Source organism: Perognathus longimembris, chromosome 18 (assembly GCF_023159225.1).
Source record: "Perognathus longimembris pacificus isolate PPM17 chromosome 18, ASM2315922v1, whole genome shotgun sequence".
In the NCBI taxonomy this organism is placed as follows: Eukaryota; Metazoa; Chordata; class Mammalia; order Rodentia; family Heteromyidae; genus Perognathus; species Perognathus longimembris.
This window is the reverse complement of record NC_063178.1, coordinates 690,072-711,102: the sequence shown is the minus strand read 5'-3', so window position 1 is coordinate 711,102 and position 21,031 is coordinate 690,072. Positions and strand designations below refer to the sequence as shown.

The 21,031-nt window shown below is 57.8% G+C and overlaps 2 protein-coding genes across 4 annotated transcripts in view; one reads left to right on the top strand and one right to left on the bottom strand.

Annotated features, from left to right (window-relative positions):
• Nucleotides 1-1,263: 1,263 nt before the first annotated feature.
• Nucleotides 1,264-9,030, top strand: Agt (angiotensinogen). 3 transcript variants are annotated; one of them, XM_048367753.1, is made up of 5 exons: nt 1,264-1,414; nt 3,195-4,046; nt 5,755-6,022; nt 7,754-7,898; nt 8,462-9,030. In XM_048367753.1, the coding sequence occupies exons 2-5, from the start codon at nt 3,224-3,226 to the stop codon at nt 8,654-8,656; spliced, it is 1,431 nt and encodes a 476-aa protein (XP_048223710.1). In that variant the 5' UTR covers nt 1,264-1,414; nt 3,195-3,223; the 3' UTR covers nt 8,657-9,030. The 3 variants fall into 3 exon arrangements, with proteins under 3 accessions (XP_048223710.1, XP_048223711.1, XP_048223712.1); XM_048367754.1 differs by lacking the exon at nt 1,264-1,414 and adding an exon at nt 1,430-1,496 and having other exon boundaries at nt 3,192-4,046; XM_048367755.1 differs by lacking the exon at nt 1,264-1,414 and adding an exon at nt 2,769-2,789.
• A 3,604-nt stretch (nt 9,031-12,634) lies between these two features.
• Nucleotides 12,635-21,031, bottom strand: part of Cog2 (component of oligomeric golgi complex 2) — a 29,944-nt gene continuing 21,547 nt past the window's right edge. Inside the window, exons 12-18 of the mRNA XM_048367573.1 lie at nt 19,659-19,810; nt 19,079-19,276; nt 18,139-18,211; nt 17,455-17,597; nt 15,618-15,757; nt 14,627-14,807; nt 12,635-13,200 (exon numbers count right to left, since the gene is read on the bottom strand). Of these exons, the coding sequence (XP_048223530.1) occupies nt 13,099-13,200; nt 14,627-14,807; nt 15,618-15,757; nt 17,455-17,597; nt 18,139-18,211; nt 19,079-19,276; nt 19,659-19,810 (989 nt within the window). The 3' untranslated portion in view covers nt 12,635-13,098. The remainder of the gene's footprint in view (nt 13,201-14,626; nt 14,808-15,617; nt 15,758-17,454; nt 17,598-18,138; nt 18,212-19,078; nt 19,277-19,658; nt 19,811-21,031) is intronic.

Below are 21,031 nucleotides of genomic sequence, written 5' to 3'. Positions count from 1 at the left end.
GCCATGACCACCACCCTGCAGCAGAGCTGGAGGAGGTTGTGCTGCCTGAACTAACAAAGCGTCTCACTCGGAAGAGTCCACGGGGACCCACGCGCTCAACACGGAGAAGCGGAGTCACTGTGGGCCTTGGGACCCAGCCAACAGTCGCCACTCCTCGTCATCCCGCCCTCCGCAGGGGGAGGGGGCACAGAGCACCCCACCTCTCCTCATCACCCTCCATGGAGGGGGCACAGACCACCCCACCCCTCCTCACCACCCTCCATGGGGGGGAGGGGGCACAGAGCACCCCACCTCTCCTCATCACCCTCCATGGGGGGGAGGGGGCACAGACCACCCCACCTCTCCTCATCACCCTCCATGGGGGGGAGGGGGCACAGACCACCCCACTCCTCATCACCCTCCATGGGGGGGAACAGAGCACCCCACTCCTCATCACCCTCCATGGGGGGGAACAGACCACCCCACCTCTCCTCATCACCCTCCATGGGGGGGCACAGATCACCCCACCTCTCCTCATCACCATCCATGGGGGGGCACAGAGCACCCCACCTCTCCTCATCACTGTCCACAGGGGGGGCACAGACCACCCCACCTCTCCTCATCACCCTCCATGGGGGGAGGGGGGCACAGAGCACCCCACCTCTCCTCATCACCCTCCATGGGGGGGAACAGAGCACCCCACCTCTCCTCATCACCCTCCATGGGGGGGCACAGAGCACCCCACTCCTCATCACCCTCCATGGGGGGGAACAGACCACCCCACCTCTCCTCATCACCTTCCATGGGGGGGAACAGACCACCCCAACTCTCCTCATCACCCTCCACGGGGGGGAGGGGCACAGACCACCCCACCTCTCCTCACCACCCTCCATGGGGGGGCACAGATCACCCCACCCCTCCTCATCACCCTCCATGGGGGGGCACAAAGCACCCCACCTCTCCTCATCACCCTCCACGGGGGGGAGGGGCACAGACCACCCCACCTCTCCTCATCACCCTCCATGGGGGGGCACAGATCACCCCGCCTCTTCCTCTGTACCATAGCAGCCTCCCCCCCAAAGCTGCTCCTTGACTTTCTCACCCCCCCCAGCCTTGCACTGGCCCTGGTCTGACAGCCTGGCCCGCTTCCCACAGCGCCCGGCTCCGCTCAGGAGCCCTGGGTAATGAGTAACTGGACGGCACCGGCGCATCTCCACCGTGGACAGACAGTCCATCCCCAAGGCTTCCTGGAAGGGCCCAGTGTGAAGGTCACTTGGTCTCCGTCTGTCCTGGCCAATTTGGCTGGCTGTGACCCCCGAGTCCCCCCCCGGCCTGTGTACAGAGTGTCCTGGGAATGGCTCCATCCCTTCTCCCGCAGTATAAATAGGGCCTTGCAGCCTGCCAGGGAGAGCGGCCGTCGGGAGCAGCGCGGAAGGTACGCAGAGCCCGTTCCCTCTCCTTCCCACCGCCGCCCTGCTGCGGGCGGGGAGAGGCCCGGCGGGCAGAGCCCTGCAAGACGGAGGCCCGGCGGCCCTCGGCGGGAGGCTGGCGCAGGGAGCGGCGGGAGGACCGGTCCTCCCGGCCAGGCCGGGCCCCGGGACCTCGGGCAGCCAGGGCGGGGGAGACGGGGCAGCGCAGCTCGGGCAGCCAGGGCCGGGGAGACGGGGCAGCGCTGCACCGAGGAGCAGGACGGCTGAGCTCCCGCCTGCGAGCCGACGCCCCGTGGAGGGGGCAGAGAGGGGCTGGGGGGCGGGCCTGTGGGCGCGGACGGGGCAGGGGTGGGCGGCGGGCGATCGGGAGGGCACACTCCGCGGGGAGCGGCACCGTCCCCCGGCAGTGGCGGGCAAGCTCCTGGGGGTGTCCATCGGTGGGGCCACCGAGCAGAAGGCCGCCCCACCCGCACGGCCCACCCCGACGGTGGGGGCCCGAGGCCGGTCCAGGTCCCGCCGTGGCCCGAGGGGTCCCTGCGCTGGGCTGGGAGCAGCGGGAGACACCGCGGGCTGCTCTGCACGGGAAGGTCGGGGCGGGGGCACTCAGCTCGTCGGCTCAGTTTCCTTACCGCGTGGCCTTTCCTGAGGACAGTGGACCGGGCCGGACGCGTGGGTAGCAGGGAGAGGTTGTGGCAGGTCAGAGGTCAAGGTCCCCTGGCAGCAAGTGACCAGGGTGGACGAGAGCTCACCCTGCACTTCAGCGGCGCGCACTGTGTGCCCCTGGTGCTCTGACCGTGCGCAGGACCGGGCGGTCTCCGCGTTGCGTCACTGTCCTGAGATAATTAACCGGTAAAGAAAGAGAAGGTTTGGCTTCTGGACCTGGGGGGCCCAGGTCATGCTCAGATCTGGGGGCCACGGGCGATGCTCCGGGCCGGGGCGAGATGGCAATGAGGGGGGCAGACGCACTGCTCAGTTTGTGGCCAGGAAAACAGAGCAAGAGAGCAGGGTCCCACAATCCCTTCAACGACCTGCACTCGGGGATCCCCTCCCCCACAGGTCCACAGAAGCCCCCTGCGGCCTCACCGGGGACCCAGCTTTTACTTATTTATTTTGCCAGTCCCGGGGCTTGAACTCAGGGCCTGGGCACTGTCCCTGGGCTTCTTTTGCTCAAGGCTCGTGCTCTGCCACTTGAGCCACAGCGCCACTTCCGGCTTCCTCTGTGTATGTGGTGCTGAGGAACGGAACCCAGGGCTTCCTGCCTGCTAGGCAAGCGCTCTACCGCTAAGGCCCACTCCCAGTCCGGGGATCAAGCTTTTGGCACGTGGAGCTTTGGGTTTGTCCATCCAGCACAAGACAAGATGGTGGGCCCGGTGTGTGCAGATGAGGCAGGGAAATGTAGGGGTCGGGGTGACCTTGAGGAAGTGCTGTGGCGCCCCCAGAGGCTGGAGGACAAGCGAGGGGGACAGGAAGGCTCGAGAGTAACGAGCCGGGTGGTGCCTGTAGGGCTCACTGGAAAGGAGACCCACCTCGTGGTCCAGAGAAATGAGTTTACTTGGGGGAGAGCAAACTGCCAGCCCACACAAGATGGAGGCGACAGGAGACGGGGGGGGGGGCGGGGGGAGAGAGAAAAAGAGCGAGAGAGAGTAAGAGAGGAAAGGAAAGCGAGCAAGAAGAGACAGGGCTGCTCCGGGGCTTCGGGGACGTTGAGAGAGCAGGAGGTCAGGCCGGAGGTCACATAGGCTCACTGAATAACTGCCCCTCACTCTTCACAAAATGTCGTTCCAGGGCACCAGCAAGCGAGCACCTGATTGGAGATGGCACCCGCCACCCTAGGCCTGAAGGCCACCGTCCTGTGTCTCCTCACCTGGGTCAGCCTGGTGGCCGGGGACCGGATTTACGTGCATCCCTTCCACTTCCTCTTCTACAGCAAGAGCAGCTGTGAGCAGCTGGAGAAGTCCAACGCCGAGACGGCCACAGAACCCACCTTCGCGCCCACCCCCATCCAGGCCAAGGCCTCCCCCGTGGACGAGGAGGGCCTGCGTGACCAGCTGGCGCTGGCCGCCGGGAAGCTGGAGGCCGAGCAGAAGCTGCAGGCCGCGGAGGTGGGGATGATGGCCAACTTCATGGGGTTCCGCATGTACAAGATGCTGAGCGAGGCGGGAGGCACCCCCGGCGGGGCCGTGCTGTCCCCGACGGCTGTCTTCGGCACCCTGGCCTCTTTCTACTCGGGCTCCGTGGACCCCACGGCCAGCCAGCTGCAGGCGTTCCTGGGAGTCCCTGGCCAGGACCAGGACTGCACTTCCCGGCTGGACGGGCACAAGGTCCTTTCTGCCCTACAGGCCCTTCAGGGGCTGCTGGTGGCTCAGGGAGAGGCCAGCGGCCAGCCGCACCTGCTGCTGTCCACCGTGGTGGGCCTGTTCACGGCCCCGGGCCTGCGGCTGAAGCAGCCGTTCGTGAAGGGTCTGGCTCCTTTTGCCCCCGTTGTGCTCTCACGCTCTCTGGACTTGTCCAGCCCAGAGCTGGCTGCCGAGAAGATCAATCGGTTCATGCAAGCGGTGACGGGGTGGAAGATGAACGGGCTGGCAGGGGTCAGCGGAGACAGCACCATGCTTTTCAACACCTATGTCCACTTCCAAGGTGAGTTGAGTAGCGGCCCCTGGTCAGTCCTGGCCCCAGCTTATGCAGAGGGAGGCATCTCAGTCTCCAGGGCCTTCAAGGGGCCCACGGAGGAGTCTGTCTGTGCTTGCTGAGCCCAGCAGGCTGTGCCTGGGGGTGGGCCGGGGGAGCCATGGGCAAGGACCTGGAGTCTCCCGTCTTGGAGGAAGGTTCCCCTGCCCACCTGCTGCCCTACCGTGTGCAGCCTGGGTACCGCCTCCACTGGATCCTCTGACTCGTGGAGACGGGTTCTCGCTCAGGGGAGTCACGCCCTGCCTGAGAGGGGAGTGCCCCGGTGGGGCGGCCGGGACCCAGCCCACATCCCCGCGCTTTAGCTGGACGCCAGGGCCGATTCCTGTCGCCAGAGGTGGAGGGCCAGGCCCACACAGAGCAGCCAGCGTGCTTGCTCGAGTGACTTCAAGTGGAGAGGAAGAACATCCCTACCACAGAAGCTGCTCAGTCACCACTGAATCCGTGCAAGACCGAGACAGGGAGGAGGTGCAGGCCTGCCCCGGTTGCTTGTTAAAGACCAGCCAGGCGGCTGGGAATGTGGCTTAGCGGTAGAATGCTTGCCTCGCACGCATGAAGCCTTGGGTTCGATTCCTCCATACCACATACACAGAAAAAGCCAGGAATGGCACTATGGCTCAAGTGGTAGAGTGCTAGCCTTGAGCAAAAGCTCAGGGACAGTGCCTAGGCCCAGAGTTCAAACTCCAGGACTGGCAAAAAAAAAAACAACAAACAAAAGACCATCCAGGCCATGGACACCAGAGCAGCACCGAGGTCAATGACACCCAGGGCAGCCCCGCAGGGGGAAAGTGTGCCGCAGAGGGGGGTGCAGGGGAGGAAGGGCACTGGGGTGGGGAGGGGAGGGCAGGAGAAGGGGGAAAGGCTAGAGAAGCAAAGGGCCGGAAGACCAAGCCGAGGAGTGGCAGTGGTGTGAGTGGCTGGTGCGGCCTTACCTCTTCTGCCTCAGTTCCCAACCTGGGAGACCTAGCTCCTTCCTGCCCACGTGTGAGGGCAGCAGACTGGGGCAGAGGGGAGCTTCCGGTCTCCTTAGCCATGGCGTCCTTTTAAATGACCCCGGTCCCCCGAGTGTTATGTCACAGGCCAAGGCCAGAGGCAATGGTCCCAGGGGCCCTTTGCCCAGTACTCGATGTCCCCTGAACTCAGGTGGCCCCAGTAAGTCCTGTAACATCGCTAGAGGTTTGCTTAACCCCACAGGGCCGTGGGCCGATGTCAGGAGGGCCGTGGGCATGGTGCTGCGAGCTGCCCCCTTCTGGTCCCAGCAACTTCCTGCAGGCGCCACCGAGGGGCTGCTTGGCTGAGAGCACGCCGCTGGTGGCAGCTGGGCACCAGGAAGGGGTCTAACAGCTGACAGTGCGGGAGTCAAAGCACCTTGGCTCCAATAGCTTATTGAAAGGAGGAATAAACGCTAGGGAAGGTGCTTACCATCAAGGCCTACCGTGACCACGGGTGGGCCTCAGTCTACGGTGCTCCTCAGCCCCGTGCCCTGAGGCTAGCCGGGCCTCACACCTCAGGCCCTGGCCGGTGTTCGGGAGGAAAGCCCGTGAGCCCCGGGGGCTCCGGCATGTGTCTGGGGTGGTGGAGGGGGGAAGGGGCCCTCCGCACGGGCCCCTCCCCGGCCGCCGCCTGCCGGGCACCGACGGCGGCTCTCCGCTGCTCTCAGGAAGGATGAAGGGCTTCTCCCTGCTGCCCGAGCCCCAGGATTTCCAGGTGGACAACAGCACACGGGTGTCTGTCCGCATGCTCTCGGGCACCGGCACCTTCCAGCACTGGAGTGACCCCCAGAACAACGTCTCCCTGACACGCGTGCCCGTGGGCGAGAGCGCCTCCCTGCTGCTGATCCAGCCTCGCTGGGCGTCCGACCTGGACCGGGTGCAGGCCCTCGCCTTCCACCACGACCTCTTCACCTGGATGAAGAACTTGTCTCCCAGGTAGGCACCGCAGATGCTCCCGGAGGGGGGGACCGCACGGAACCGCCCAGGGTCGAGAGGGCCGATGGCACCAGGCTGGCCAGGGACCGGGCGGCCCCACGGACACGCGGCCTTCCCGGGGGGCCGCGTCCTGCCGGGGCAGCTGCAGGCAGGGCATGCTTTCCACAGGCAGAGATCCACCCACGGAGTGTGTAGGAAACAAAACCCACAGACCCCCTCCAAGAGCACCCTCTGATGCCACCCCCCACCCCTCAGGGCGTCTTGGTCTGGTCGGGGGGTGGGGGGCGATGGGGCTCCTTTGAGTCCTGGGGCTTTTTATCTGAAGCTGACCCATGTCAGGGGCCAGGGCAGCGGCCGCCAGGGCTTGCTCCTGGCTGTGACAGCACCAAAGCAATTTCCTCCCTCCACACTGACCTGGCTCTGAGCGGTGGTCCAGACTGTCAGGCCTGGAGAGCGTCCTCCCGGCAGGCACAGAGGGCCACAGCCACGCCCTCCCATTGATGCTGGCTTTTGAAAGGGTGTGTGTGTTTAAAATAGACAGGACCGTAGAGTTGCCATCTTCGCTCTTTTTTCCTTGTGATACTGGGGGCAGAGCCCGGCACCACCAGGGGGCACCGGCCCACTCCTAAGCGCTTTTACGGGTGGGCAGGTCAGGGGCAGTCAGCACCTCCCATCTCCAGAGCCTTCTCTTGCAGAACAGAGGCTGCCTCCATCCAGGTCCCTGGACGGAAAGCAGCTCCTCAGAGTTCTCAGGCCCGCCTGCCATCCCACACCTCCTTCTTGTTCTTCCCCAAGGCCCAGGGACACTGTGTGTGCACACAGACACGCTGTGTCTGCCTGTGGCCACGCGGCGCACCCCCCAGCTAGCATGACCGGGGTGGCTGTGGACATGGCTCAGGCTCTCTTGGGCTGGCAGTGCCGGGGACCATCCACAACCCCGAGGAAGCGGCTCTGGGTGAGGTGGTGGCCTGGGGTGACGGCCCGGTGCAGGTCCCGCGCCACCTCCCCGGCACGGCGTCTCATCCAGAGGGCCCAGCAGCAGCAGGCACCACACACTGTGTTGTTCCGGACAATACTGCTTCTAGCCTCCACGGCAGCCAGCCTGCCAGGCCTTCAGTCCTCCAGCCCTCTAGTCTCCTAGTCCCCCCAGCCTCCCAGCCCCTCAGTCCTCCAGCCCTCTAGTCCCCTGGCCACCCCAGCCTCCCAGACCCTCAGTCCTCCAGCCCTCTAGTCTAGTCCTCCAGCCTCCAGCCCCTCAGTCCTCCAGCCCTCTAGTCTCCTAGTCCTCCAGCCTCCCAGCCCCTCAGTCCTCCAGCCCTCCCCTGGCCAACCCCCCCAGCCTCCAGCCCTTCAGTCCTCCAGCCCTCTAGTCCGCTAGCCCCCCAGCCTCCAGCCCCTCAGTCCTCCAGCCCTCTAGTCCGCTAGTCCCCCAGCCTCAAGCCCATGAGTCCTCCAGCCCTCTAGTCCCCTGGCCCCCTAGTCCCCCAGCCTCCCAGCTTCCTAGTTGGGGACAAAGTCAGACTGCTGGCATAATCACCAAGCTCTGCACCTTTGGGTCTTCATGTCCTCTAAAATGCCAACCCTTGGGAGGGTTTCATTGTATTTGCTGCAGGGCAGATGCCCTGGCTGAGTGAGGCCTTAGCCCCCCTCTCGGGGACAGGAGATGACAGGCCTGCTTGCGGGGTCCTTGCCATGTGCTGGGACATCCCCCCAACTGTTCCATCTCCCCAGGACCATCCGCCTGACACTACCCCAGCTGGAGCTGCAAGGCGCCTACGACCTGCAGGCCCTGCTGGCTCAGGCCAAGCTGCCCACCCTGCTGGGCCCCCAGGCGGCCTTGGACAGGATCAGCGACACCGATGTCAGAGTGGGAGAGGTCAGTACGCACGCTGGCTGTGTCCAAGAAGGGACTGGCAGGGCAGGGAGGAGCAAACAGGGATGTACGAGCCGGTGCGTCCTGGGCTGTCCGGGGCTGGCAGGGGAGAGCGAGGGACAGCAGCTTCCAGCAGCTCTGCTCTGCCCCTCGGTGCTTCAGGCTTTGGGTCTGGTACCACTCGGCCTCGCCTGGCCTTGGGTCTTCCCCTGACACTCTAGCAGGGCTGGAACTAGAGACAGAGGAGTCCTTCTCCTGACAGCTCTGCTGCCAGTGGGCTACTCAGTGCCAGACCCTGTCCTAGCACAGGGTCAGAGCATGAAGACACCCGACCCCGATTCAGACACGGCCGGTGCTAGGGAGGAGGAGTCCGCTGTTAGTTCTTCAGCTCTGGGAGGACAGCAGGAGGGAGGGGATGGGTGTGGGGCACTCTGGGTGGGAGCTGCCACGGTCCCCGGCACTGGTGGTCAGTGTCCCTTCCTGGGGACAGCACAGGTGTGCGTGCACGGGCTTCTTCCCCTTTCCTCCCGCTCTAGCAGAGGAGAGACCAGTGTCCCATTTTGCAGGTCCTGAACAGCGTTCTCTTTGAGCTCAGAGGGGATGAGGGAGAGCAGCCCCCCGAGTCTGCCCAGCCGTCAGATGTACCGGAGGCCCTGGAGGTCGTGACCCTCAACAGCCCGTTCCTGTTCGCCGTCCACGAGCGGGATTCTGGTGCCCTGCACTTCCTGGGCCGTGTGGACAGCCCCCCGAGTGTGGCCTGAGGCCTGGAGGAGGGGGGGCCTTGAGGTCTTGTGCTGGGCCGTGGAGACCAAGGCCACCGAGTGCAGCGGTGGGCAGAGCCAGCCACGGTTACCGCCAGCCGGCCCCCTGCCTCCTCCCGGCCGGCCCTGGCTGGAAAGCGGCCACCTCTCCTTGGTGACAGCGTGCTGGGAGGGCGAGCCGCAGGACGCCGCCTCCCAGGCTGCCGGTTTGTTTAGAGCGGGGTGGGAGCCAGGAGCTGGCACTCAGCACAAGACTGCTGTTCTGGGAAGTGCGAACAGACCAACTTGTTTGTGACACCAAAAGGCAATCCCTTTTTAACCAAGGACAGAAATTAGGCTTCAGAATTAAAACTCACATTGTTCCTTCCGTTGCCTCGGCTTTGTATATTTAGTCGGAGTGTGAGACTGTGACCTTTGTGTGGTCCCCACATCTCCCTCCTGTTTCTGTCTCACGATGCCTCTCACTTTGAAAAAGGTATTACAAAAGCACCAGGGTCTACATTTACGCTCGGCCGTAATACTGTGGCTGGCTATCCTTTATGCTCTTAACAAATGTCTTGCAAAAGGAAGCCAAAAATGTCTAAGCAACAGAACAGACATGCACGGCTGCGCTGCCGGATGGTATGAAGCGCTCCTGAGGTTCTCAGTGGAAACCCAGCCGTGCCGGTCACCGGGGCGGCACGGGTGGGCTGCCTCTCTGGAAGCTTCCAGCAGTGGGCACAGCTGGCCATGTGCTGGACAGGTGCTGGTCATTCACTGGCACGAACAACATGCAGCATCCTTCCGTCCCAGCATGTGCTTAAAATGGAGCAGAGCACTGTTTTATGAAGCGGGCCCCTCAAGGGGAAGCACGGCCTGAAAGTCCTGTCCAATGTGGATAAACTAGAGCAGGGTACCACCTGGTGTCATCGTTGTGCAGGTGTCCTCACAGGCCACCCCGGGGACTGAGCACCTGCCCTAGTCTCCCTCCTGGACCCCCCCGCCCCGCCATCTGCAGTGTCCTCAGGCTACCTCCAGCTGAGCACCACGGCTCCTTGCTGACCACACCACCCTCACAGGCTGTTCCTACTCCACAGAACCCCCTCCATCCTGGGGTGCCCACATCCTCACAGGCCGCCCCGCACAGCGGTCACGACACTTGAGGAGCAGATCTAGGTGCTGCCGCCACCCCCTTTCGTGGGCCGGTGTAAGTGCTAGAGGCTCTGCTGGCTGTCCAGCAGTGCCGGGCTTCACTCTACCCCCCATCCACGTCGGGGGGGGGGCGGTCCTGGGCTTGTCTGCCTCTTCCGTGTGTGGTCCTTTCTCGCTCTCTCACATCCCCTGGCCAGTAGGGATTAATCGCGGGAGCGGGGACCCCAGTTAGCCTTAGTTCGCGTGTGGTCGCGAGACCCCTGTCCCCTTCCCATCTCAAGGAAGACACGGACGCGTGGGTGTCCCGGAGAAAGCCTCTGGGGAGGAGCCAACAATTTATGCCCCCAAAGGCGGGCACAGGAGAGGGGCTACTGGATCTTAACGACTGGCTAAAAAGACTGTCCCTCAGGTGATGTCACGGAACTTCCTCTATGGGCGGAGACCACAGCCCCCCAAGACTGGGTTTCTGGGGTCCCCGCCATTACACACGTGCTCGCCCCCAGGGGCGGGGGCTTCTCTTCCGGTTGAAGGCGGAAGGAGGGGGGACGGGCTAAAGCCAGCTGTTCCCTCTTAAAGGCGCAGCCGTCCCCAACACAGCAGGGCCGAGGGGGCTCTGGGGTCCCAGCAGGCTTCTCTCTCCCTACCACGTGCTCACCATAGCAGGCTCGCCAGACCCAGGCCTCCCCCAGCGGGCCAAGGAGCCCTCCAGTGGACTCGTCGGCAGGGACGCTGCTCCTGACTGACTCACGGCAACGCAGCCAGGCTCTGCGTTGTGATCCCGGCTGCTGTGACCCACGGGCCCTGCTGCCTACCAAGTGTGCCATGGACTGGAAGTGGCCGAGGCCCTAGTGCCATGTGCAAGGGGCCCTGAAGCCCTCCGCAGTGCCCTGGCTGGCTTGGCAGGTGCCAAGTCTCTTGGGATAACTGAAGCACCAGGCCCAGAGGGTACCAGACTCTCCACTCAAGAGGTTCTGGAGCCAGGCAGTCTGGTCTCCCGGGACCTCCCGGTCCCCTCTCTGTACAGAAAGGCCTGGGCCTGTGAGAACATGCAGACATCAGGGACACACCCTATTAAACAGGCTCAGTTCTGAAAGGGGCGAGGGCCACGGGCAGTCAGGACCCACTAGTTTACTTCAAGAACTAGAAGCGCAGTTCCTTCCTCAGTCTTGCTGTGAGGTCCAGGATGGCCTGGAGCTCCCTTTGCCTCAGCTTCTACATGCTGGAATGAAGGGCACGGCAGCACATGTGGCTCCACTGTGGCTAGATTACTGCGACCTCTGCGGCAGGGATTCTGAGGGGCCCCTTCCAGCCCCAGCACACACCCCCAGCTAGCAAATGTGCCGAAGGGACCACATGCCCTCAGCAGAGCCACTGCCAGCCCAGTAGCAGCTCATGAGCTGGAGGCAGAAGACCTCTGGAGCTCAGATGGAGGGGACCCCGTGCTCCACGCTGCCCCCAGAGCTTTCAGGTGGAGGGGACCCTGTGTTCCACATTGCCCCCAGAGCTGTCAGATAGAGGGACCCACGTCCCATGCGGTCCCCAGAGGCCTGAGAACCACCGCTGCTGGGTTCCTCCAGTCGGTCTGCAGCCACTTGTTAAGGTATCCCCCCGGGAACTGGCCCAGGTACTCCACGGGGACACTACAGACTCAGGGCAGGAGGACGAGCTTGATCCCTGATGACTGCCTGGCCCCCTTCCGAGCAGCACTGTATTTATTACCCCAAGGAAGTGATGTGTCCGTCCGAGAACCTTCTGGAGTCTGTGTACTGAAGTTGAAAAGTATAGATTTCAGTAGAAAAATACTTCATCTCTCTAGTCAAGAGACAGAGAAATAAATTAAGAGAGCTGTTGTGGAACTTGTAGCTTTTTGCCTAAGAATCTTGTTTGTAGGCCAGGAGGCAGGCAGCAGCATAGTGGGTTCCAATGAGGGACAGGCTCGGAAGGTGGCCCTGAAGAGTCCGGGCCAGGCCGGGGGCTGGAGGGGTCAGAGGTTGTGGGGCACTGCCTGCAGCGCTAAGAGATGGTCCTGGCAGGGGCCACCTGCCGTCTCGGAGCACGTGTGTGCCAAAATGGTGCCGGGCGGAACCCAGGGCGCAGTCCTGTGGGATGTGACGTTAGCCCGTGGAGGAGGTCCTATGACGCCGCCCTTGGATGGACAGCTCAGGTCAGCCTGTCGCTAGCGTCTCGCTAGCCACCCCAGATCCCTCCCCTTCCTGCCGCCATTACTGTCCTATAAAACCCTCCCCTGATTAAATCACCAGAAATCCGAGAAGCTTTCCCCGATGTGCCTGTGTATTGAGCGTAAGAGGTCAGGGCGGGGTGGGCGTCATCGCGACTACACACATCTGAGGCTCTCACGTAAGCCATACCCCAGCTTTTCCACCCACGGGACGGGAGGGAATACGCGCGAGGGTAAAAGGGCCCTACAAGAGGTGAGCAGCAGGGTGCCCATCCTGGACCGCTGCCTTGTCTGTGCTGATGCTGAGCTGGGGCTGGGAGCTGGCAAGACTAGCAGGTGGCAGATTGGGTTGATATTCTATTTACTAGTGACTCGTGACCTCTTCTGTTCCTTCTGTGGAATGGACCATGCTGGGGTTGGGAGGCTGAGAATGGCACCCCTCCCCTGCTGCTCTGAAGCCAGTGAGGAAGCAGAGAAGCTGGAGGGAGAGGTGAGAGTGAGGGAACCAAACAGCCACGCCCCGAGGCCCCCAGTGGCTCCACTTCCGGGCTCTCTGGAAGGCTCCTTGGTCACTGCTCAGGACAGAACTCCTGCTCTGCTCCATCACGGTGGGGCACTGGCGACAAGGACACACCTGCACCGAACTCACAAACAGAAGGCGTACACGCTGTGGCATTCATCTCTTTTACTTAGGAAATGCAACTGCCCTGCTGGGCCCCGACTCCCAGTGACACATGGGATCTGAAGTGCTGCCCTGACAGTGAGACGGGGCCGTGGGACGGGCACTGCGCACCTGCTGGACACAGGGGTGACACTGCTCTTCACACCGTGGCTGTGTTCCCACATCCCGTGGGCACCTCTTAGCCATCAGCTCTTTCTTGCACTTGGATTGCATTTATTTAATCCTACAATAGAAATCAGCTCTTCCACGCTAAGATTTACAATAAAAATAAAATAATTTGTAAACTATGGTAAAAAGTTTCAAATGTCTTAAAAACTACCTTCCACACAATGGAAAAAGGCTTCTGGTTCTTTCTAGGTGAAAGAAGATCCACGTGCTCAGGGAAGGCCGCGGGCCCCAGCTGGACGGTGCGGAGGACGGAGCCGCTCTCTTCCCGGACGCTCTGGGGTGCTAAGGCTGGTCTGCAGCTGCCGGGTCCTTGGCAGCTAGGACGAGCTCCGCGAGCTCTGGGAAGCTGTCGATGTCGCCTGTTTGCAGGCCCATCTTCTGTATCTGCAAAAGCCATGGGAATGCACGTGACTGCAATACTGAAGACCCTTACTACAAACAGAAATACTTTTCCTGCCCTCTACTAAGTCAGAAAAGGAGTTCTCTTAAGGACTAGAACTATTTATTGTCAAACTTTATGCACCCTAAGAAGTCAGTATAACTCTTGACAAGATCCCCTTTGTGGACTTAAAATGCTAGAAAATTCACATTAAAAGAAATTTAAGTGAGCTATTTTGTCAGCACTGGCCCGAGCTCTCATTTCTCAGTTCAGCAATCTTCAGTAGAACCTGATGGCCACAAGCAGTCCGACACAGTGGGGTGGGCGGCTCTGGCGGCCCACACCTGCCACGGACTTGGTGCCCCTCCTGTTTACATACAGCACACACGCTGCTGCTCAAGCCCAAGGTCGGCCTGGCCGCAAAGCAAACTCATTACGAAATAAAGAAGCATAGCAACGACGTCTGCAGGTTATATGTCTAAATTCCCTCAGAGCAGAGAGAACCGAGAATTCCACCGATGGCCCTGACAGGTAAAAGTCAGGACTGTGAGGGTCTGAGAGATTTTACCACGTCATTGTTTTTCTCTGCTGGAAAACTGGCAGTTTCCCTCCATGGGAAGTTTCAGGACAGGAAGAACTCCGTCACATCACCCACACAATTCTGCACGGGTGAAACTGCACATGGAATACAGCCACATGCTGTAACTCTCAAGTCTGCCACGCTCACACCACCCTCCTGCACACAGGTGGGGCTTCCGGCTCCCTAAGCCAAACCAGGACAAAGGCCTGCTATTGCCTCTGCTATCAGCAGATTCAGGATGCCACCGACATAAGGACCAAGCTGCTGGACACTAAAAGGCATTCTCAGCATTCATGACACTTCCTTCCTCCGATTCTCTAATTCCTGATCCTAGGGGGGTGATTGGGGCCCCACGGCTGCCCAACCTCTGGCCAGAACATCTTGTAGCTCAAAGGAGCCATCTTGTGGCTCTGAGGCTTCAGGCCTTTGCCAGTACCTGCTCTTCCAGTTTCCCCACACATCCAGTGCCTGCTGCCCCAGGCCCCCCACGTCCAGTGCCTGCTGCCCCAGGCCCCCACGTCCAGTGCCTGCTGTTCTAGGTATTCCACGTCCAGTACCTGCTGTCCTAGGTACTCCACGTCCAGTGCCTGCTGCCCCAGGCCCCCACGTCCAGTGCCTGCTGCCCCAGGCCCCCCACGTCCAGTGCCTGCTGCCCCAGGCCCCCACATCCAGTACCTGCTGTCCTAGGTACTCCACGTCCAGTGCCTGCTGCCCCAGGCCCCCACATCCAGTACCTGCTGTCCTAGGTACTCCACGTCCAGTGCCTGCTGCCCCAGGCCCCCACGTCCAGTGCCTGCTGCCCCAGGCCCCCACGTCCAGTGCCTGCTGCCCCAGGCCCCCACATCCAGTACCTGCTGTCCTAGGTACTCCACGTCCAAAGCCAGCTGTAGCCGGATCTTGTCGTCATCGCTCATGCCACCACTGGGGCCTGCAGGGTTGGTGGCTGCAGATCTTCGCGCTTGCTTCAGCCTCTTCAGGCTCTCCTCCATCTTCTTCACAGAGTTCAGTACATCTGACACGGTCTCAAAATACCTTGGCACAAAACAGTTACACATCTGTAACACCAAACGGCAACCGCCTTTGTGAACCAGAAAGTGACTTTTAAGACAGAAAAGCAACTTGAGTGAAAGTCAACATGGTAAAGACTTAATGCTTCTTAAGGCTGCAAGGTAAGCTCCCAGCAGGACAACCCACAACAAATTCAGGTACAGGTGCTCTAATTTTTAAAGCCTTAACTGAGCTCTACAAGGAGCCCATGTAGAAGCATGTCCACTCCTGGCCTCTTTAAAACCACAAAATCATCTCCAACTTAAGTAGAACTCACTGCCTTCCAGTAATGATCGATTTTCAAGTTACAAATGAGTTATTTTGTCTGTAAGCTGGTCATCTGGCATTTGCAGCACACATTTGCCCAGAGAATAATACGTTATTTTCATGTTCTAAACTAGTGCAAAGTAAAGAGAGTGATGTGACTGTAGAGTAGTCACAAATAACAAGACAGAATCGTCTTTTCTTTCCGTGGGGTCAGGGTGGTCACAGGGCCTCACTAATGCCAGGCCTCCTCCACCACCGCTCCACCCAGCCCCGAGTTAAACCTTTTGCTGTAACTCAATGCCAACATTTGGGGAAAAGCAGATTAAGCAGACCTGAAGAGACTTGAGGGCTCAGAGGTCAAGTGTGTGTTTCCCCTTCTCCAAGAGAGGGTCCCCAGAGAAGCCCCTCTATCGTCAGATGAGCAGGATCACACCACAGTGTGGTGGTGTGTCTCACTACTGTGCACATGCACCAACCATCCTGCACACCTCGGGGCCCTGTGCAGACAGGTGCCTGTGAGCTGCTTACTTGTGAGTGCTCTCGCAGAGAGCCTGCCGCAACCACTGCTCCATCACTGCGGGACGGAGCCGATCCTTGTGTGCGCTCTGAAGCTGGTGGAGAGGTCTTAGTGCGCTGTCCACGTAAGAGGAGGCTGCAGCCGGAACCTCCTAGAATGACAGTGGCAGGGATTGAAGATGCACAAAGAAATGAGTTGCCAAATGTCAAGCTCAAAAGGGTACTGCCGACATTCTAGCCCTGAGACACAGACAGCTCCTTCCTCCCAGCCAGCCACTCAGGTCCACAGGAGGGACAGGGCGCACGACAGCCTGATCTCAGGTGCTCTGCAGTGGTGTCCGGCTCAGCTCCCTAGGGTGCTGAGTCCCACCATGCCCTCGGCACCAGTCACCCGGCCTCACTCGAGGTTCTGGTTCTGTGGGGGGAGGGGGGCAGCTGAGCAATGAGCCATGCATTTTCAACAGGCTTCTGCCAGGCACGGTCAATGCAGCTGGTCATAAATCAGCACTTGAGAGGCAAGGATGGGGTGAGTGACCCAACCTCTCAGCTTCAGTTTCTTCATTTGGAAATAAAGATATAGCACTACTTCTCAGAAATGGATGTACAAGTATCCAACACAGTCAGAGCCACAACACAAACTCTCAATATATCCTCTATTCTGAAAGCCAAAAAAGAGAAGGGGGAGAAGCACAATCAGGTAGCTGGCACACAATGGTTTTTCTCTTCCTTCCTCTCCTTCCCCTGTCCACCTCCCAGTTCCTAGTAGGTACTTCCAAGGTGACCACAAAGAACAAATGCAAAAAGACTTTTGCTAGACGTGGTAATCAAACTGTCCATCCAGCCCGTAACATGAAAGGGACAAAGAGTGAAGATTATAGCTACTGTCAGTTCAGCAACAAGGACTCACCGAATGCACCCACTAAGTATCAGACCTAAGAGCAATGCAGACAGAAGTTTGGGCTCAGACCTCAGAGATAAGGAAAAGGTTGCTGGTAAGCCATTTTCAATTTCTGGTAGTGAACCAACTATATGAGGCAAGCACTTTACCACTAGGCCATATTCCCAGCCCCGTGAACCAACTATAATATCTTAAACTAAATCTTGAATCTTAACTCGAAGTGGGGGAAAAAATACTAGTGGGAGAATTATGTGAGATCTAGCAGGAATGAAATGAAAATGAGTGCCAAGTCACTATTCCATGAACATCACTTGTCCCTGCCACTCCCAGTCAGTACTGGGGACTGAATCCATGGCTGACACATGCTAGGCAAGCATTTTCCCAAAGAACTCTGCTCCATCTCTCTGAACACAGTTTTTAACGTAAATCTTGCCCAATAAAAAGACAGGGAAAACCAAGTACTTCCAACAACCATATGAAGGGAAGAAGATAACCTTTTTTTTTGAGTATACAATATGAAGACATGAAAAATTGCAAAACAGGATTTGGAAACACTGTTAAAATGCCTTCTGTTAGTGGGCATGATGGCCCACACCTGTGATCCCTACATTTGGGAAACCACGGAAGGAGGACCGGGAGCTCCAGGCCAGCCTGAGCTCCAGAGCTACATAGTAAGAGATCTTGTCTAAAAATAAAACATAGTGGGATACAAAAATAAGTCACTTTCTCAGAAAAGATGCTTTCGGATACTTATTCAGAAAAACGTATGGTGCGCCAAGGCTGAATGAACGGAGAGGAAGCTAACGTTTTCTCTGTCCACTGACAGCAATGCCCCAGTCCCTGGCCACTGGCCGGAGCCTGGCTTGCACAGTCTCCTGTGAACCGCACCCCCATGGACTGTCCTCGCGCACCTCCTCACCCCCCAAGCCCTTCCCAGTGAGCAATGCTGACCTTATTGGTCCTCCGGTAAAGCCGAGGGACCTCCTGGGCACTTTTCAGGCAGCTGAAGCACGACTCACTCAAGTCCTGCACGATCTTGCTGCTCACGGCGGGCATGCAGGCCGACAAGGCACTCTGGGAGTCCTCCAGGGCCGCTGGGGGTGGAAGACTCAATTTAATCACTGTCAAGACCTCGATGCAAGCTTTATTTCAAATGCTCATATGGTACTTCAAGTATGCTATGATAAATCAATTTTTAAAAATTAAACATCCTATTTTGGGAAGCTAAAACCAGAGTAAGCGGGGTGCTGGTGGCTCATGCCTGTAATCCTAACTACTGAGGAGGCTGAGATCTGAGGGGATTGTGGTTCAAAGCCAGCCCGGGCAGGAAAGTCCATGAAACGCTTATCTCCAATTAACCACCTGAAAACTGGAAGTGGTGCTGTGACTCAAGTGGCAGAACACTAGCCTTGAGCTTGAAGAGAGCTCAGGGAAAGCACCTAGGCCCAGAGTTCAAGCCCTACGACCCACAAAAAAACAAAACCAAACAAACCCCAGAGTAGTAGAATATAGAAATAACCAAAGATTTAAAACTAAAGAAGAAAATGTTAATTTAAATATATCCTATGGTCTTGAAATATTGTTTTAAATTATTTCTTATTCAAAGATTTGTTGAATCTAAAGATTCATCTTTACCTGAGATAGAAGAAAAATTATCAAATCCAATCATTTCAAGTTTTGGCTTGATTATTTCCAAGAGTTCTGGAAGCTGAAACAACAGGCACACTCTATTTATTGACTTATTTTTATAAATAAGAGGAAGAGATAGTTCTGCTCCCACCCATAAGCTCAGAATATGATTGGTGAGTTGTAAAAGTGGAATCAGGACTTCTAGTGATGTTCATGAGGCAGTGGGTCGAGGCTTGATGCTCTGCAGGATGGAGCTGACAACTTAGAGCCACATGGCTCCGTTGCTCCTCATACAAGGCAAGCACTCTTGCCACTGGGCCATATCCCCAGCCCCTCCTCATAGACACAGGGATAAGCAGAAATATCTTCTGTTTTTATGGCTCTCCATGGTACCCAAATAGCTCATAGTAAAGACCAGATTCTCAAATCTGCATTTGTTCAAGCCCATAAACTATTCATCTGTTGAGGTAGATCACTTGCTAGAAGACTTGAACGCAGAAGTTCTCTTAATGTTGGGAGCAAAACTCCATGGGGCCTCACAGAGGAGAAGCTTCAAGTAGGTCAGGAAAAATTCAGGCCAAAGAGTTAAAAATAATCAAAACCCAGCCCCTCACAGGTCACACAGACCGGAGATGAGCTGACTGGAAAAGAGCAAGTATAGAAGGACTGAGCTCCAGGGCTCTCATCATGAGTGGGGAAGCAGTGTCAGGAAGCATGGGAAGTACCAAAAGGACTGAGCTCCAGAGCTCTCTCATCACTGAGGGGGAAACAGTGTCAGGAGCACAGAAAGTACTGAGGGTGCTGAGCAAGCACTCACAGAAGAGCTGGAATCGGCCAACAGGGAAGGCACAGGTTCTCCCACAACCCTAAGGCCCCTGAGGTGAAATGCTGCCTCCTCTGGTGAAAGCGTGCCCTGCGCACCAGGACTCCTCCGGTGCCAGCGTACCTGCTCCTGAAGCCTGTGAAGGTCTGCAGCCACATACACCAGCTGCATGCTGGAGATGGACCCCAGGGGCCTCGCTTCTGAAGGACCACCTCCCTGGTCCTCGCCAGTTCCTTGGGCAGTGGAAGGATCTTTGCTGCCAATTACTGAAGGCTTTTTGACTTCCTTGGCAATTTCATTAGAGATGGGCCTGAGAGAAAGCTGAAAAAAGATTTCAGTGATTAAGTGCGTTTACACAAGACTTACAGCTTTGCACAAAAAGCTATTCGTGTAGACATCGTGGCAGAAAGGTACTGATGGAAGAACAGTGAGTTTGTCTCAGGCAGATGTGACCATGAGAGCACAACTTCACAGGAGTGCCCTTCCAGAACTCTGATTTTGGCAGAGAATACAGACTTGTAGAGGTGGAGCTTTAAAAAAAAACAAAAAACACCAAGCAGACATCCACTCTAAAGCTGACAGAAAGCTGAGACTCTGAGCAAGCTGTCTTGGGGGCAGCCCCTCCTGTCCACAGGGCATTTAGGCAAACGCATCTTAATTCCTCCTACAGTGGTTAGTGATGAGCCTCACAACCAGCCCTTACCTCCTTGATGAACACAGAGAATCGTGCCAAGATCTGCAAGGTGAGCCTCCACAGGCGATGTGCCAGCAAGGGCAGAAACATCTTGTCCGACCAGCACTTCCTCAGGCTGCTCCATGTTCTGTGGGAGGCCAAAAGGCAATACGGACTCCCAGCTGCAGAAAGACCGTGGACTTAGGGGTTCTGCCAGCAGAAGGTGAAATGCTACTTTTGGTGTAGTAAGCAAAGAGAAACGTTCTGAAGAATGCTGCGGCCAGTAGAGCGGCTGCGACAGCCAGGCTTCCCAGTCTTTAGTGTACCGTCTGTGACTTAACCACCCCTGAAGTGGAGGTAGGCATGAACGCACACAGAGCATCCAAAATATTTTAAATATATTTTTACACCAAATCAACAGTGGCAAGAGTTTAAATTTCCATTGTGAATTAGTCTGGTTTCATTTGTCTATCCCTCGCCTCCTTACCTCAGGACACAGTTACTGCTTACAAAGAGGCCAACTACACTTGACTGATTTAGCAAAGACAGATGCAGCTAACTCTGAAGCTAAATGGAGACTCTTTTAAAAAAAAAAAAAATGCTCGTCCTGGGGTTTGGACTCAGGGCGTGGGGTCCCTGAGCTTGTTTTTTTCAAGGATAGCACTTTGTCACTTGAGCCACAGCTCCACTTCCAGCTTTTTTGGTAGTTTATTTTAGTTAAGAGTCATAGACATCACTGTGTGGGCTGGCTTTGAACCACAATCCTCAGATCTCAACCTCCCAAGGAGCTGGGATTACAGGCATGAGCCACCGTTGCTCAGGTCAAATGGAGGTTCTTAATGAGTGGGGACTCAGCTGTTTCAGACAGCGTAGACACTGAAGGTGAGAACCACAGACAGCAAAGCTGTAGAACAGCCACACCACCTCTCTCAGCAATCACCAGTAATGAGCATAACAGAGGGAAACATCGGCAAGGCTGTCAGGGCATGCAGGCAGCTCCTGTATGCGCACACTCCTACAATGCTCTTGGCCCAGTATCCAAGGGTCAGGAGCACAGGAAAGGAGGCCTAAATACAATGCCCCAGCTGAGGAGGAAGGTGGACTGCAGCAGCCTGAGCTGACAGCACAGCACAGCCTCGGATTCCACATGGCAGTACAGGAAGCTCTGCTTTCTATTTCAGAAAGGACCCTTTTATCATCCTTATTAACCATGAAGCTCAATGAATCAAAACACTCACCAAGGCTGAGAACATGGCCTAGTGGCAAGAGTGCTTACCTCGTGTGCATGAAGCCCTGGGTTCAATTCCTCAGCACCACATATATAGAAAAAGCCAGAAGTGGTGCTGTGGCTCAAGTGGTAGAGTGCTAGCCTTGAGCAAAAAGAAGCCAGGGACAGTGCTCAG